General features: G+C 44.3%; 1 protein-coding gene across 1 annotated transcript in view; it reads left to right on the top strand.

Moving 5' to 3' along the window:
- CACNA2D3 (calcium voltage-gated channel auxiliary subunit alpha2delta 3) overlaps nucleotides 1-18,566 on the top strand; it is a gene marked incomplete at both ends in the record, with an annotated part of 784,748 nt that overhangs the window by 584,512 nt on the left and 181,670 nt on the right. Inside the window, one exon of the mRNA XM_082847776.1 lies at nucleotides 5,551-5,625. Coding sequence (XP_082703902.1) covers nucleotides 5,551-5,625 — 75 coding nt within the window. The remainder of the gene's footprint in view (nucleotides 1-5,550; nucleotides 5,626-18,566) is intronic.

Here is an 18,566-nt window from a genome sequence, read left to right as displayed (position 1 = left end):
ACCCAAAAGGTTAAGTTCTTCCCAGCGCTTCCTAGCTGGTCCTTAGCACATGCTCCACTCCTAGAAGAGGAAACTTCTTTAAACAAGCAAGGCATGTCTCTTCCCATATGCCAATTCCATTTAGGTGATCAAATTAGAAAGCCACCTTCATGATAAGAGGAAATGAACTCTAATCTAAAATCAGGTGTCCAGGCTCACAAAAGGCGGCCTCCTTAACAAAAGAACTTTCCTGATTGGGTTTACTGAGATGACAAAAGTCTTTCTTCCTACTGTCACCCTGGAGCCCTGACAACCAGATTCATTCAACAACAAGGCTTTTACAGTTGAAGTTAAGTTTCCAGAGCATGATAGGACATGTGGTTGATCCAAACTCACATAAGCACATGTTGGAAACTGTATAGCTCCCCGGAGATGGAAACTCAGGGTATTTGAGGCCCCTAAAGATAGTGGACTTTACTTTTATTGATATCCCCAGACTTAGGTACCCAGAATTGCTGGCTTACTGTTTAAGGAAGGGCATCCCACCTTCCTTAACACTCTTAATCCTCTTGCACCATATAAGAAGATGTAGAAGCCCATATATAGGGCCACTATTTAATATATGCCCAGTAAATCAAGAAAGTGTGAACATACAGGAACTGATAACAATTACCCTGTGAGTCTGTTTCTCAGAGCTTCCTCTACTAGGCAATGTACTAAGCTCTTTATAGCATTATCTCACTTAATAATAGGTAGACACTGCTATTACCCTTGGCTAAAGAAACAGAGGCTCAGAAAGTTTAAATATCTCACCAAGTCTCACAACTAGCAATCCAGACTTTTAGCCTTTATTACCCTAGAGCCATTAGGAACAATAAAGGACAATAATAGTAATAGTTTAAATAATAGTTAAAATATTAAAAATAATATTAATGGCTAAAATAATACAATAAAACATTGATTGAACTTTTTACTGTGTGTTTGGTATGGTAAAAGTGCTTTATATCCACTATTCCCACTGAATCCTTATTACACTCCCATGAAGTGGGTACCACTTGACCCCGTTTTTAGATGAGGATACGTGAAATAACTTTCTCAGTATAACTCAGCTAATAAAAGATAAATGAAACAAAGTATAATAAGGGGATAGAGGAAGATCAGCTACAGAAAATTAACCAGCAGTGTCTGAAATACAGGCACTTCTGTTTTAGGCTTTTCCTAAGGTCTGGGAACGAGAGACCCACGTATGACATACCTTAATCTAAGTTATCCTTCCTCTGGTTCCCACAAGAGCCTTGGGGAAAAGGTGTGCATGGCAGGCAGAGTGAGCCATCTAGGAGAGGAGAGCTCCAGGGAGCAGAGTGCAAATTATACTTTTTTCTCTTGATTAACACCTTGTAAAGATGAGTCTGCTCTTGGGGTTTTCCCAGAAGATAGAATTCTTTTTTTTCCCTTAGCTTCATAGATTTTCCCACAAGCAATCAGACTTCCTGTACTTTTTATTAAGAATTCCAAACACCCCAGCAATAATTTCCGGACACCACAGCCTCTGTTAATGTAATAAGCCATTTTATAATTGGGTTCACTTCATTAGCCCAAAGTCTCTGCACTTGGAAGGGAAGCACCTCCTTCCCCGGGCTGTTGGAGCTCGAGGCTCCTGGCCTCCAGAAGAGTATGATTCAGGATGAGGGCCCCTTTGGCAGCCCCAAGTGCTGGAAGGCCTTGTGTCCCATCTGTTCTTTTATTACTCCACGGGACTGCACATTAGAATGGACAGGAAGACTGGTTCTATTTCAGATGAAACAAAAATTAGAGATTTCATCTGTATATTGATTTGGGGCCCAAAACAAATGTTGGACATTGCCATACACAAGTTTAAGGTTTCTGAGAGACTCATCCACAGAATGTGTTTTGAGATTTGCTCAGTTTCTGTTCTTACATCTACATTAGGTTATATCCATATGCCATCAACCAACCAACAAAACATTCTGATGTTATTTTCCCAGACTGTTCTCCTGGGAAGGATGTTAACCAGATAGTTTCTGAATGTCAGAAGACTTTCTCAGGTACAGGCTTGAGGAGGACTGACTATGTACCTCCGATAGCAAATCAGCTTCTACTTTTCAGCTCATGTTCAATATTTACTTTAGCTCAAACTTTAAAGATGAACTAGGTAATATTTGGGTAAAGTAGTGAATGTCTTAAATACATGCAAACCTTAACTGGAGCACCTGTCATGTGTTAGACATTATGCTAGAGACTGGAGAAGTCAGAAATGAGTGAGATGATTCCTTCCCCACAAAGAGCCCATTCTTATGGGGGAGGCACTGCCTTATCTAGAACAAGGCAGAGGAAAGAAAGACAACCAGCTAGAGTTGAGAAGCAGGCAGAAAAGTAAGTGTAGCATTTTCATGTATTAGGGTGAAGGTAATAGTGGAAAAAATTCTCAGGGTTTTATGGAGACATGGTATGGAAAGGACGGTGCAACAGGAGAGACCTTTTATAGGGGAAGATCCTGAGGCTGAGCTCATAGCATGGGTGAGAATTAGTTCAGGGGAGATGGGAAGGAGCAGTGCTCTGGGCAGCTCCCACTGTGTGAGTAAAAGTCTAAGTGGGAGAAAACAACTGCAGGGGTGGTGTTGTCCCTGTCGTGTGCCCTTGAGAGGCCATGAGTGAAAGAAGGCAGTGCTGGGTAACTAGGTAGGGGCCAGATCCCAGGGAGACTTGATGGCTGGGCCCATGGATTTTATCTTATACATGAAAGAGGTCTTTAGTGGGTTTTACAAAGGGGAGCAACAGAGTCAGAGTTACCTTTGACTTTGATTAATCTGAAGGATGACTTTGTTGGGGCCAAGCTTTGAGGCAGGAAGTGCAGGTAGGACCATTATGGCAATCTGTTATATTAAATCTACATGAATGGTAGGGTGGGGAAGCAGAGTTGAATCTGAGTGATTTCTGGAGGAAAAATTAGTAATTACTTAGGTCAAGAAGTCGGGGATGAAAGAGAAAAAGGAGTTTGCAGCTGAGGAGTCTGGGTGGTTGGTGGTGCCGCCGATTGAGAGAGAAGAGCAGGAAGAGCAGCGCTAAGGGAAATAGCCACCCTGCTGCCCTGGGTGAGCCTGGGGCGCCTGTGGGATGTCCAGGCAGAGACGGCCGACACACACGTGGATACTGGGATCTGCCACTGAGGGGACAGGCCAAGGCTGGAGCACAGATCTGGAGATCAACAGCATCCAGGTGGTTAATGAATCGTGTTGGGGTAGAGAGAGCTAAAGCAGACAAGGGACGCTGAGGACAGAAACTTAGGGAAAATTAGTGCTTCCAGGTGGGTGGAGGATGAGTGTCCTATGAAAGGGAGGAAACCCGGGAGTGTGGGTCCTGGCAGCTGAGGGACTAGAGAGTGTCAAGGAGGAGGGGGCAGTCGGCTAACACAACCAGGAAGAGAGAGAGCTTTCTATAGGGTTTGGCAGTTAGGAGGCCACTGGCAACTGTAAAGAAAGGAGTTCTGGTGGCATCTTGGTAGGCAAGGGGTCACAGCAGAGGCAGACTCTAGTAGGGTCGGGCATGAGTGAGCAACAAGGAAGTAGAGATGGCAGTTGAACAGTGAGTAGAGGACATTGTGTGGGAAGGTCAGCTCAGTCTCTGCATCCCAGGGAGGAAGCAGAGTTTAGGATAGCTTTGTAGTATCTGCACTCAATTCAGTTTCTTTTGTTTCCCTCCTTCCTCCTTTTCTGCTTTCTCCTTTCTCTACCCCTCTTCCCTCCATGCCAGCTACCTCTCCATAAGCACATGGTATGACCTTGGCTGTCACAGAACTTATATTCTGGCAGGGAGACAGGCATTAAATAATTAAAGGCCTTGACTGATGCCTTGATTACTTATAGTCAACCTCACAAATAATTGATTATTATCATTTTGACACAAGAAAAGTAGAGGGCATTAGGGGGGGCATATGCATGGAGTTTTACCTTCTTTTGAGTATTACTTCCTACAAGCAGACCAAGAAGTGAAGGAATGTAAATTAGAAGGCACTGAATGTATTAGTTGACTATAAAATATTATTTGTTTGGTCTCATTGTGAATTTCCAACCAAATACCACTTTTGCCTTTAATGGAAAGAGTCAAACTCTCTGAGTCTTTTTTGACCCCTGCAGTCCATATTAAACTGGGACATAAATAAAGGTAATTAACGCAGTGTTGACTGTGTCTGACATTTTTTCCAAGAGACAAGATGAAAGAGACAATATACATCTCAGAGGATAGCTGGTTTATCTTTCACAGCATAATGAAATACACTTTTATCATTAGAATCAAGTAGAATCTTATTAAGACTTGCTTTGCAAGGTAACTCCAGAAGAAAATGCCTGTTGCCCTTGACTACCGTGTGCATATTTACTTTATGTAATGCAAGGAAAACTTTTAATTTCTGGTGTTAAATTCCCTGAAGTTAATTTCACATCACCTTGACGTTAAGCTAACAAGCAGACAGGGTCATTCTTGGTTTGTAAACTCTGTTGTCTGGATCATTTAATAGTATCATATTCAAGAATGTGAGCAGCAGAGAATTTCCAAGAAAAGTAACAGTGAGGGCTCAGAACTATGAAATAACTCATTGGAAAAAAACAGAGGATTTCTTTTTCTTCTCCCCTTTCACTGCTCTGGCAAAAGTGGGTTACATTTTCTTTCTTCAGAGAGAGAGATCAGTATGGGTTCTATGCCAGAGGCCATTTTAATACATGAATGATTTGTAGGTAAATTTATTGTAGCCAATGGGTGCAGTCAACTGTGTAATAGAAATATTGTCAAAAAGCTGGGATTATTATTTAAATAAGTGCAGTGTTAAATTTGATTACATACTTTTTAAAGCTAGTAAAACATTTCATTGCTCTCAAACTATTTCCCATAGTCCCATTTAGTCAGAAAACATAAATTAAGTGAGGCTCTGCATAGAAAATTACCCAGGCTTTGTGTCGATGGAAGCATGCATGGAAAAGCTTGGCAGCCTCACAATTTAAAGACGAAAGGATATAAAAAGGGTTGGCAGGCTCCTATATAGGCTGGTGGGGACACTTTTATCCTTGAGGAATTATGGAAAATGACTGCCTAGGAGAGTGCATGCTTGCGATGGCCCCTAGGGGTGTGAAATTGTAGGGAGCCTAGGTGTGCCTCAGAGGGAGGCCCCTCTTGCCTTATCTCAGGTAGAGAGAAGACACCCAGGTTGACAAAACTCTGTTCACTTGGACATAGGGTCTCCAGAAACATTAGCCACTTGCCTTTTAGAAAATATAATTGTTTTTGTTTTAAATAAATCAAAGTAAGGGCTTTGGATGCCAGCGTGGGTCTGTGACATTTTAAATTGTGCTATTTGCTGAGCTTATCCTGTGACAGGTCTTCATTTCCACCAAATGTCAAGGATCAGTGCCTTGCATTTATTTTAATGAAATATTGTGCTGATAAGGGCTATGAATGCCAGGTTTAAGCTGCACATTACTAAATGTCGGGCTGCTTTCTGCTTTGTGAATTCACCAGGGAGCAAGCTAATGAAGGCTTCTTTCTCGCTTCTTCTTACAGTTAGGGATTCACGGCTATGCCTTTGCAATCACAAATAATGGATATATCCTGACGCATCCAGAACTCAGACCACTGGTAAGAGACATACTTATTTCTGTGTTTCTCCCTTTATGATTTTAAAAGACTTTCTTCAGTTCTACAGTAATTACACTTTGCAGTTTTCACTTGAAACGCTCAATTCATAATACCGTCTCTAAAAGGTTGTTTTAATAGTTTATAACTAGCATTTTGACATAAAATATGTAAATAATGTAGGGTAAATATATTTACTATCATGGTTTTATATATAAATCCATATATATCTATATGTACTTATATATTTATTTCACATCTGCCAATATATGGAAAAATTTTAAACTCTGGACAGCTTGAAACCCATCATAATAGATACCTTTATATAACAAATGGTCTCTAACACTTCAGTCTGAGACCAACTTATTGAAAGTTACATTTGATACAACAGATTAAATCCAAGATCCCTGGAAATTCATTCTGATGGGATTTGCCCCCAAAATACATTACCCAAGCCCAGTGCCTGCTGCCTTGAAGGTATTTGTGTTTAATTGAAACAGTTGAGATTTTCTCCTTGTCCTGCCTAAGCTGTATCCAGTAGCATTGTTTGGTGAGCTGACATGTAAACCATTTTCTTTCAGCATCGTTTTCACTCTCTCTGAAGTGAGTGGGGTTAGGTCAAATCCAGGACAGCCAGAATATCACGGTCCATTCTGATCCCTGGGGAGAGGCTGCCTGGAGCACTGTGTTGAGGAGCATTCTGAAGGGCAGCCAGGCTTGTCAGATAGGAGGCCCTGGTCCACTGTGCACTCTGGAGGGGCACAGGCAGTGAGTGTACCACATGTTTGCCATCCCTGGACTAGTTGTAATGTGTTGAAAAAAGGACATCCTTTTCGGTCTGCGGTTAACTAATTTTAAGGAAGATATAAAAGTATAAAGAGTAATATAGTAAACTCTGCTTTTGAATGTTAAGAAAGTGTAGTTCAGGGCTTCCCTGGTGGCGCAGTGGTTGGGAGTCCGCCTGCCGATGCAGGGGACACGGGTTCGTGCCCCGGTCCGGGAAGATCCCACATGCTGCGGAGTGGCTGTGCCCGTGAGCCATGGCCACTGAGCCTGCGCGTCCGGAGCCTGTGCTCTGCAACAGGAGAGGCCACAACAGTGAGAGGCCCGCGTACCGCAAAAAAAGACAAAAAACAAAACAAAACAAAGAAAGTGTAGTTCATTCCTATAGCTATACACACACACACACACACACACACGCACACACGCACGCACGCACGCACGCACGCACGCACATCCACCCCACATGTCTTTTTCCCTTTCATCAAAATTAGAAAATAGCAATGCCTGCTATGCAAATGTTTATTGGTGAAACATCGTGGGGACCAGTTTGCTTCTCGCTTGAATCATTGTTTAGAAAAAGTCCATGTTTTAGCTCCATCATCATCCAACTTTGCTCTAATTGCCCTGATATTAATGGAGTCATGGCCACATCATGTGGATCCCATATGCATGCTTCAGGATGGGACTTAAGGTAATACTTGACTTCAACAATCTTTTTATCAAAAAAGGGTTGAGTTAACTGGTTAGCTAATTCCAAACGTAACTTAGAATCATTGAAAAGTCCGATTGAAAAAGCTACTAACTTTTTAAGGATATTTAAGTCTAAAAACATATTTAAGTTTAAAAAGCTTAGCACATTACCCATTTCTAAGCCTTCCAGTTGGGGTTGCCTGTTGGTGGGTGGTAGGAGTTATATATTTGGTGTGGCTGAGTATGGGCTCCTAGTGCTGTTATTCCAAGTTGGAGTGGATCAGAGTAAATGAAACAATCAAACCTGGATCTTCCGCTAGTGAATGAATAACTTTCTATGTATCAGCTTTTAAAGAAGGAACAAAATGGAACCAGATGTCAGAAGTCACCAAGGTACCTTTCCTTTCTCTATAGCAATGGAAATGAGCAGCTCCCATCTGCACAGTCAACTCACGAAGTCTTTCTGGTCTTTTATATCTCCTGGTCATGCAGCAAATGGTCTGTTTGCAAATAATCCATCTCATGTACTTTCCAGAGCTGTGGCCACTGAGAGGGCAGCCAAAAGGCTCTTATAAAAACAGGCCAACCAGTCAAGACTTATCATCTCCTGACAGTGCAAATACTCACAAATACAAGTCATTTCTGTTCTTCTCACTGTTGAAACATTGCACTGAATGATTTCACTGGAAATGGTAGCTAGGGTCAAATTCCCATAAATGGGGTGACCCAAGCAAATGCTGCACATCTCACTTGTGAGAACCCAAGCCCAAACCAGATGAAGCATTTTGCAACTGATCCATGATAAGAACATAAGGAGTGGCCAGGTCAGTGAGCCATCTATCCCATTTATCAGTCTGTGACCCTGAGGCCCTGACATATTTAGAAGAGGTTTGGCGTGATGCCCACCATTGAGGATTACGTGAACTAACCCATATGAATGTGATCAGTAGTGAGTGTTGACCCTGCCTTGAGTTTTGCATTTTCCTACTGGGAAAAAGACAGCGGTGAAGTGGAAGGAATTCCACTTCAGCAGTACACAAGTTGTCCTTGATTCCTGGTCCTGCCATATCCCAGCTGTGTGACTTTGGGCAAGTCACACAGCCTCTCTGAGCATCATTTTCTCTTGTAATCTTGCCATAACCAAAGTATGTAATATTACTGGTTGTCAGTGTAAATGGGATAATGCAAGTAAAGAGCCTTGTGTGACAAAGCAGGCCCCAGGACATTTTGCGGACAGTGGCGGTTATACAGGCACCCCGTTTGTGTTTTATTGATTCTATTGAACTATGCCTGGCTGCTATAAGGGTTGGGAGGACATGGTGGTGGTGGATGCTTGGGGGTGGGGGTGGATTTAAAGAACACTTTTTATTATTCAGTTGGTTCCGATTATTGTGATAAACATTGGTGAGGGATTGTATACACACAAAAACAAGTGAATAGATACAGAGTCCTTGGAATCATGCAGTCTCCATGCAGTTCTACTTTGAACCTGGTATCAACTTAGTCTGTGCAACCGCAGCTAAGCCTGTTTATGCCTGCTGTCTCTCCCCCTCCCTCTATCTCTCTGTATCTGTCTGTCTGCCTGCCTGTCTGTCTGTCTGTCTGTCTGTCTGTCTGTCTGTCTCTCTCTCTCTCTCACACACACACACACACACACACACCCTCAATTTTCTGGGCCAACTCTGAGCTAGAAAACAAGCAGACAGTAGCTACACTGGGATGTTCTGTGTGAGCCCTACCACGTGAGGAAACCGAAGGGTTTTGTTGTTGTTGCTATTGTTGTCTGTTTGTTTTCAGAGTAGCAATAAGGATATACTAGCAGCTGCAGCAACTGAAGAATGACAGTTAAGAATCAGTCCACATGGGGGGAATAGCCCCAGCTCTGGCACATACAAGTGGTTTGTTTCTCTCTGTCTTGTTCACGTGAGCAACAAAAGCAGCTTCATCCCCCCTTCTCCCTCACCAGCAGCCTCTCAGCACAGAGGAGGGACTCAGGAGGGGAATGGATGAAGGGATCCTCCAAAGCCACTGTTCAGTTTTCTCTTACTTTGGGTCCTTCAGGATAATGTAATTGGTGTGCTTCCCCCAGAAACCGGTGTCTGCACCGATGTAAATGCACCAGGTCAGACCCTCACACACGGCTGGGGAGAGCCAGCCACCAGCAGCTTCCTTGGCCAGCTTGGGCGGGGAATCCTCACTCCAACCTGATTGGCCTTCTCCAAGCCCAGCCATATAATTGAATCCTTCTTACAAATGGATGTTCCCCTTGGTTCTGACCAAGGCTGCTAGCTTAGCATGGTGGGTGCAAGTGGGAGGTTGTGGCCAGTGCAGAGGATGGAGCAGACTCACTTAAAATAACTCCTATTCCGTCTCCATCTGCCACTGAGATTGTTTCTGCCCCTGCAGGCAGAGGAAAGAAGTGGGTTTCCTGAAGCACAATACCAATATTTTTCTTATTTGTCTAATAAAATTTTCCCCCCAGACTTAATATTTGGCTTGATTTTATCCAGTATTTTCTTTCATCTTGTATGATTTGGGTGTGAATCATGAAGTGTCTCCAAAAACAGCTCAGATGTAGGAGCCTTACTCAGCAGACTGGCTTTGGTTTAATTGGCAAAACTGCTGAAGTAAGACTTTTCTGTTGATAAGTGGGCTCTCTGTAGTCTTTGTTCAAGTGTTTCTCAGCCACCCTGTCCTTGCCACCTGCTTGTGACTTCTGGTAGACTAACCGATGTTGATTCAACAAACATTTATCCGGTTCCTGGTGTGCTGGGTCCCGTGTGTTAGACTGGGGGCTGATGGAGCTATCTTACCATGGGCTGGGGGCCATATCACGGGTGGGGAATAGGACAATAGCACAGCAAGAAAGATTCAAGTCAGACCTTGAGGAACACTTTTTGAGTAGTTATTAAACATCTGGAAGTTTTTTCTTGTTCTCTGCCCCTCTTTAACATTCATTGAAACTAACATTCATTGTTAACTATAACTAACAATCATTGAAAACTATTTCAAAGCAGTTACTTAGAGTTACTGTTTAAATTGATTCCTCTTGCACTTTATTCTTCCCATGTCTCTGAGAGCTTTATGAATTTTTCTTAAAATGTGGAGCCCCTAATATCTCTTTTTCTTTTGCCCTACAGAGCATTGAGGGCGATAAGACTAGGAGGGGACCACCTTTGCCATGATCTTATTTTCTTTGAGATTTTGGTAATCCGTGTGCCCCTCGGTTTTAGAAGAAAGGGACATCTGAGTTGATTGCCTTTCCCAAGGAGGCCTGGAATGTGGGCCTAGTCAGACCACCAAGAGAACACAAAGAAGGCTCCCTTCCAGCAGCCACAGCACAGGCAAGCCTCCACAGAGGAGCCTGGGGCAGGCAAAATCTAGGACTCACTTCCACGAAACCCGCGTTGACATTTGCCAAAAGCTGTTTGCACTGTATCTTCAAGCCCAGAAGATGAGGAAGGATGCTGAAGGGTTTCTATTCTGGATGAAAATTAGCCAGTCACATGGGCCACCGGGTGTAGTGGTGGATGAGATGGAAGTTGGGAACGATGGAGAGAAATCTTCATTCCTTCCCTCAACGTTTGTTAGATGGCCACCATGTTCTAGGGCTGAGCAAGCTGCTCAGAGTGGTTGCAGAGAAGTGCCCCACCTCAGAGAACTCAAAATCAAATAGAATGGATGCGATTTGATATGTAGGGTTTAAAAGTAACCATAGACACAACTAGGGAAGATGCATTTTGTATTTGTTACTGTTGTTGTTGGTCTTAGTCATTTTTTTCACATTCGTTGATTCCTTTTTGTGTGGCAGACACTATTCAAACTGTTTTAAGTTGTTAAGGCTTTTAATTATTAACTAATTTAATAGCAAGCCTAGGATGCTGGAGTAGTAGAAAGGCCCAGAGGCTCAAGGCAAGGGTGTGCATGACGGCAGGCCTGGGTGGAAGGTGGGTCTAGAAGGCAGCCTGGAGTTAGACTGTAGACAACTGGGGGTGCCAGGCTGAGGAGCTGGGGTTCTCCATGAGGCAGTGCATATCCCCATGTTACAAACAGGAAGGTGAGACACCAAGCGATATGGTGGTAAAATGACTAGAAAGAGCCAGAACCAGGAGCCCCCAGATCAGTTTGGATGTGCTAAATTCACTGTGCTACGTTGGTTGGTTCTTCAGGAAGTGGGAGACAGAGTGGCTGGAGGATGGGAGTGACCAAGAAGCCTGGTCTTTGCAGCCACATGGATGAATAACAGGGTCATCATCAGGTGATTATAGTGAGAATCTGTCTAGACTAGCGCTGTCCAGGAAGAATGTAACGCAAGCCACGAACATGAGCTGCCTGTGTAAGTTAACATTTTCTAGTAGCTACATCTAAAAAGGAAATAGGTGAAATTAAGTTTAAGACTATATTGTATTTAACCCAGTATATCCCAAATCACATTATTTTAACATACAGTCAATATAAAAATTATTAATGAAATATTGGCCATTTTTTTATACTAATCTTTGAAAGCTGGTGTATATTTTACACCCACAGTACTTCTCAATGCCGACATTTGAGGAGCTCAAGAGCCACATGTGGCTTGAGGCTGCCCTGTGGAACAAAACAAGTCTAGAGTGTAGCCAGACGTTTTGAACCAGATGTTTTAAACCCAGTCTAGAGTGTAAACAGATGGCAGCACCTCCTCTTTCCTTAAAGTGGATTAGAACAAGCTCCACCACTACCACCAGTCTTTCATCCTGGGAGTCTGTGCAAACAGTCGGGGGCTACGTAGTCTCCTCCATTGTGGCCTCGGCACCTCCCTTCCAGGCTGTCGGGTCAGGACAGATTGTCTCTGCCTGTTTCAGCCCCACGGTTTCCCACCTAACCCATGTAGATGCCCTAAACCAAACTATGCTGCCCAGACCAGGGGGTGGGAAGACCGAACTGTCAGGTTATCTACATCAGAACACTCAGACACCAAACCGTTTCTGTTGTTTAAGGATCCCAAGTTCTGCAGATAACAGTGTCATCTCCCCATTACTGAATTGCCCCACTACCTCTGGAAGTTACCCACAGCCTGAGTTCTGCCTGATATCACCAGCAAGTCCCTGTGTTACTCCTTGACTGTCCCCGCCCCACTCCAAATGTGATTCTGTTTCTTTGTTCTCATGGACGCCCAGGCAGTTCATTTTTCTGTGCCCTTTTGCTGTTGCACCTGGTTTATAGATGGACCCTGGCAGAAGGTCATTGATAACACAGATTGACACATGAACATGCTAATAAATGTAAATATTCTTATGCCGAAGTCCTCTCATAAGGAATGAAATGGACATTCCTATGGACACATGTAAATATGTTAAATGCTAAGCAGACAGCGCATATCAAACACCAGTTTAAATGGGAACTTGAAAGGAAGGACCGCTATCAGAATCCTTGTTGAAGTCCACTGACTTAGTTCAAGCAATGGGCCCTGTGAGGAGATTCTGTGTCATTCCCAAAAAGTTCAATGTGAAGTTTAAATGTGATTTTTATATCATGATGCAGATCCTCAGTCATGCAAGGACTAGCTTCTATCCCACGCATCTAATCGTTTTCTTTTTTGTTTAAGTTTTGGACCAGGAATGCCTCAACTAATCTTCCTTCATTTCTTCTTCCCATCCACACCCACTCATTGCAAACGCTAAGGGTTCTTTTTAGTTCAACAGGTGTGGGTGTGGCCTCCAGCACTGACTTTTTCTGGATCCCTCCCCATGCCATCCACCCTCATGTCCTATTGTTTCCAAAATGCACCCCAAGTCCACTCCCCTCTGTCACTCTTGACAGGGCCTCTGTCCTGTCTTTCCTGGATGACTTCAGTTCCCTTTGAGCTCTGCTCTGGACACCTATTTTTGTACCCCCCTCACCCCATCCCCCACCCCCACCCCAGCATTATTCACTCAGCAGTCAGCAGGGGCTTTCACAGGCATCACTCAGATGGTCTGGCTTCCCTTGGCATTTACAGTAAAACCCAAACTCCAGGCCATGATCACAGCACCCTGCCAGATCTGGCTTCACCTCTCTGACCTGCCGGAGTTGCGTGGCTACCCACCGTGCTCCAGGTATACTCCAGCCCTTTTGTCCATTCCTCAGAAACACCAAGCTCCTTTCTGTTCCAAATCCTTGTGCCTGCTCTTCCCTTTACCTGGAATCTTGTCCCGGATACATCTGTGACTGCCTTGTTCTCAGCTTCCATGTCTCATCTCAGATGTCACCCCCACAGAGAGGCATCCTTGCTCTCTGACCAAAGGAGCCACACATCACCTCCATCACTCCCCATCACATCCCCTATTTTAGTTTCCTCAGGATCACTTATCACTCTTGGGAAAGGTCTCTGTGTTCAGCCTCTCCTGCCCCATCCCTTGTGATTTCCTGTGACTTTGCTGCTGTATCTAGGGCGTGGTTGGTAAATATTTACTGAGTGATTTTGATGATGTTTGAAGGGTGCTGGTGACTAAATATCTGGGTACCAATTTCCTACAATAAATGAGAAGTGCAGGTGTCACATGTTTACTCATCAAACATTTACTGAGTCCTTGCTACACTGGACACAAAACTTGAAGCTCATGTGATTGGTCAAGCCCTTCTTTCTTTCTGCCCCTGCCTCTGCCCTCCTGCTGGCCTGCAAACATTCATCAGATGTTCCTCAAGTCAGGCACTGTGCTAGCTGATGGAGACATAGAAGCAGGTAGAAGAATGTCTCTGCCCACAAGGAACTCATTGAGCAAAGCAAGAGTTCTTGATAGCGAGAGAGGCCAAGAAGAGCTATGTGCTCGCAGGGGAAGCATCTTTTTTTGTTGAGAAAGGGTGCCCTGAGATGCTGGAGGGCTTCCCAGAGGAGGTGATATGCACACCAACTGCATCCACAGTCCACTTTGGAGGACATTTCTTCCTACTCAGTGGGGGTTTCCACACGCTTCCCGGGATCTCTGTCCTCAGGCTGGACCAGGCACGACTTTTCTCTCTGGTCTCAGAACCATGCATCGTGCTGGCCCCAGCCTGTCGTGGTGTAGGGGGTAGGGACCTAGCCTCGTTTATAGTCCTTTCTATGGCTCCCAAAGGCTGGAATCCCATCTCAGCCCACTCTCTGTTCAGACTGCTGTGAACTGAACGAGACCGGCCAGTAGGTGGCGCGCGGGCACCGCAGTGTGCCTGGTCCCTGAACCCATTCTCAAAACACAGCCCAGGAGACTCCTCTTAACGCCAGGTCTGAATCCATCACATTTAGTTTAAAAGAAAGAATGAACAGATGCTTAGTAAGTGTGTCTGCTCAGAGGAGTGTGTGCTCGGAGAAAAAATAAACAAGGCTGCGTGACCCCCACGTAGCGAGCCTGTTCTTTTTGAAATACATCATTTGGCAAAGGAGAAAACAGAGCCTTGTGTGCTTTCCACTTGATGAAATTGTTGAGGGCAACGGTTGGAACTGCCTGGGTCTGGACACTTGATTGGAAGCATTGTAGCCCTGAGCAGGGAATGCTTACACCTCGTGAGCTTCAGAATTAAGCAGATTAGAGGGGTGCCTGGCTTTCTGTTCTGCAAACCTCAAGAACTCAACAGCCTCTTGGTCCCCAAGTTCTGTGGCCGGGTGTGTACATGGACATGTAGGACATAGATGGGGTTTAGCAGAGAGGGGACTAACAGTGACAATGCAGTTGTTACTTAGCGTGTCAAGAACCAGGCTCTGTGCCTACCACCTTTGTGTGTTTTGCCTCTTTTAAGTCCTCACAGCATCCTGTGCATTAGTGCTTATTTCAGAGAGATTAACTGATGCCTAGGCCAAGGACTCTGTCAGTCAGAAAGAAAATTTGGCTCAATGTTCAGAGAAAAAAAAAGACAACTATGAAGTGTCATTTTTCATAAAGTTAAACCTATTCAAATGAACAAACTTCTTTAATTTGAAGCAGTGTTATAAGGTTCTTTTATAAAATGAGAGTTGGGCTAGAGGGCTTCCCTTGGCTTCTGTGGACAGTTTTCCTTTTTGCCTCTGCTCTCTGCCCCCGCACACCACCTGCATGGCACTCAGGGTGGCTCCTTTGCTCTCGGCTATGGGGGACACAACTAGTTTAGCTAGTGGGGGACACACACTCAGAAGAAATGGAGAGAGGAGAGTGGGGTGGGATTGTATTTTCAACCCTGTGTCCTCTGGGACTGACTGCACCCAATCTAAAGCCACATTAGCCTCCTTTTCTCTGTGGGCTCCTGTGACTGCTCCTTCCTCTGTCCCTTCATGCAGAGTAGAAGAGAAGGTCCTCACTGCTTCTGGCTTCAGGGTACTGCACCATTTCTTATAATTTCCTACACCCTACCCCACTGTTCCAATAGCCTCTTTATTAAACCTTCCTTAATTAGCCAGCTTGACTATGCCATGTGCTTCCTGCTGGGCCCCTGACTGATACAAAGATAAGAATACATGGAAGGTTTGTTTTTCTCAAGTCCTTAGTATGCCAATAAAGAAAGGAAAAAGAAGAAAGGAAAGAGGAAGAATTAAAAGAAAAGGAAAGAGAGAGGAAGGAAGGAAGGAAATGAAGGAAGGAAGGAAATAAGGAAGGAAAAGAAAAGACAAGAGCAAAAGGCCCTCTATCAGGTCCTTTATTTATTTATTCATTCATATTAATTAATTCATTAATCTCTCATTGTGGTAGGAACAGAGAGCTTCCATATACACTTCTAGTAAATTCCTCTTTTGCTCAAGTGATAAAGAATTGGTATCTGTTGCTTACAACCAGAGCAGCCTGGTTGATACAGTTGTGAAATCCCCAAATCTGGGAAGCATTGCTGGTGTGGCTCTGAGCCCTCCTCTCTACTGCCTCCCTCTCTCCCACTCCCACCCCCCAAAACTTTCCTCTCCACACCACCCTATCCCTTCGTCCCACCAGGCTTCTTGCACAGGTCTTTGAGTTTAGGCTCCACACTACATTATAGAAGTCCCTTGACACATCTATCCCCTCACTGCACTGCAAGCAACCTGAAGTCACTAATCAAATAGCATTTTATTCACCCTTGCATATCCGGGGCCTGGAGAGATACCTAGCAGATGAAGTGGAATAATAAATAAATGGGAGAGAAGACCCATGTATAGGAAATTGATTACACAATGACACAGTGTATTATTAAGTACCAGGGTGGGAATACTGACAAGAAGGAGAATTTATAAAAGGACTTGGTGTCTAGCTGTGGAAGGGGTGGCTAGAGAAGTCTGCAGGGCGTTAGTTTGCATCCTGTAAGCTTCAGTTCACAATTGGTGATCCAGTCCAGCATATTAGGGAGCAACAGAAGGCTCTTCAGACACCTAGATGTGTAACTTGCTCCTTCTTGTGTTGCTGTAGCCCACCTTCCCTCCCACCGTTCCTTCCCTCATCTGGCATGTATTTATCGAACACCTCTCCTGTGCCAGGCACTCTTTTAGATGCTGGGGATCAAGTGATAAGACAGACATAATTCTTCCTTCATTTGGTCATGGAGAAGATGTTTTTTTTAAGCTCATAAGTAAGCAAATAAAAAGTACTGCACATTTTGGATAACCTCTCCAAAGGAAACAAGGACCTGAGAGAAAAAAGTAGGAACATGCCCTTACCTTTAGTTGGATGGTCAAGGAGAACCCGTGTTAGGGATGACATTTTAAGCTGAGCCCTGTAGCCCTGAGGGGGAGAAGAAATTGCTGTGCCAAGAGAGTGGAGACTAATTCAGGCTGAGGAAACCGAGTATGCAAAGACCCTGAGGCACGGGGAGATTTAAGATGTTGTGTCTGCAATCTGGGTAGATTTAGGACAGACTTCCAAAGGACAAGGGAAAGTGCCTTGAGGTTTTATTGATAAATTCCTATTGGAGAACACGCTTAGTGGAGTAGTTCTGTGAATGCCCTACCCATGTCCCCTCGGCCCTCACCTCCGTGGGGGCCAGCCTAGCTTGTGGCTGCCAAAACCCTAGTGAAGACTTTCTCTGACTTCTGGAATTCACTCCTCTCCTGCACGCAGCGGACGAGATGTGCCAGGGAATTAGCATCCTTCCACCAAAGACTGGTGAGCACTCCCACCTCCCAGGTGGGCTCCACACCTGTACCACACTCCTACTCCACACTGGCTCCCAGACCCCTGCAGTCAGATTCAGCTTGGGGTGCCCACAGCGCTAACATACTCGATGATGCAACTTGTGTTGGCTGCCTGCCCATCATCTCTGTCTCTGAGTCACTTTGTTATGTCCCTACAGGCATTCCCTGGGAACCCATCCCAAGGAAAAACCTTGCCGTTGAATCCTGGTCTTAGGGTCTGCTTCAGAGGGGACTCAAACCAAGACACCAGTGGACTGATATGTCTCTGCAAAAATTGATTGCTCTAGACTAGAGCTTCAAATACAGTTCTGTGTACGTACATACCTTAGCTTTAAAGTGATGGTGTCAGGCACATTTCCCATCTCTGTTTCAGGGCGCTGCATGTGTATTCACCTCACATTGGCCTGCTTGCACTTAGAAGCACCAGAGAGTGTTAGTTTTATGCTGTTAATAATGGAGAAGGCACTTTAAGGAAATATGGTTTAGAGATAGGATTCTCTGCTGCTTTATTGTTTGGCAAAAGGATTTGATGAGGACAAAGCTTTTCTTTTCACTGGACACACTCTGACCTTTGTTTTACTAGATTAATTTCATATCTAGAGTACCCCATCTTGGATGATGAATTAGCAATAAAAGGCTCATCAAAATGTAATTACAGGCAATGTGTTGAATAATGATCTGTTAAAAATTCCTATAGATTTGTCTGCACCTCCTTCCCCTTGTGGGGGAAATGAGCCTCAGCTGCTAGCTACTAGCCTGGGCTCAGGAATGCAAAGCCTAGCCACATTGTGAGGCTGAGATGCAAGAGCTGGCTTCCATCATTGTCCAATGTCATCTAATTGATCAATTGCTTTTTTCCATGTGATGCACATCTTTATATAATTTAAAGGACCATCTCAACGGGGGTAGGAATACACAGGAAGTGGGAGCTCAAGGCAAAGTGAAACCCTCACCTCCTCCATCTGCAGCAGTCTGTTGTAGGGAGAGTTATTAATTAAAATGTTAACTGCCCAGACAATAGCAGGCAGACCAGCATGAAGAATTCTGGGAAGCAAGCATTAAAGCTTTCATAACTATGAATTCCAGGAAAGTTTGTTCCTCCTTAAAATAGGAAAACAGAGCCATCTTCATCTAAGAAGAGGCCAGACTGGGCTGTGAGACTGAGGTTAGGTTTCCTCGAGGAGGAGCTGGACTTGTTTCTCTCCAGAGAGTTGGGAGAAATCTAGCCTTACCCTCAGTGTATTGAGGACCCTGTAAAACCTACAGCTGGGGCTGACAGCAGAATATTCATATGATTCAACAGTGTAAACGCCCACCCTCATTTGAATAACTGAAGAATTCACTCATTTGAATGCCAGTGATGATTCCTCTGTGAGTTTACATTTTAGAAAGACCGTGCATCTGAATCCCC

This window comes from Leucopleurus acutus (assembly GCF_964270905.1).
Source record: "Leucopleurus acutus genome assembly, chromosome: 10".
Taxonomy (NCBI): domain Eukaryota; kingdom Metazoa; phylum Chordata; class Mammalia; order Artiodactyla; family Delphinidae; genus Leucopleurus; species Leucopleurus acutus.
This window is presented reverse-complemented; position numbering and strand designations above follow the sequence as displayed.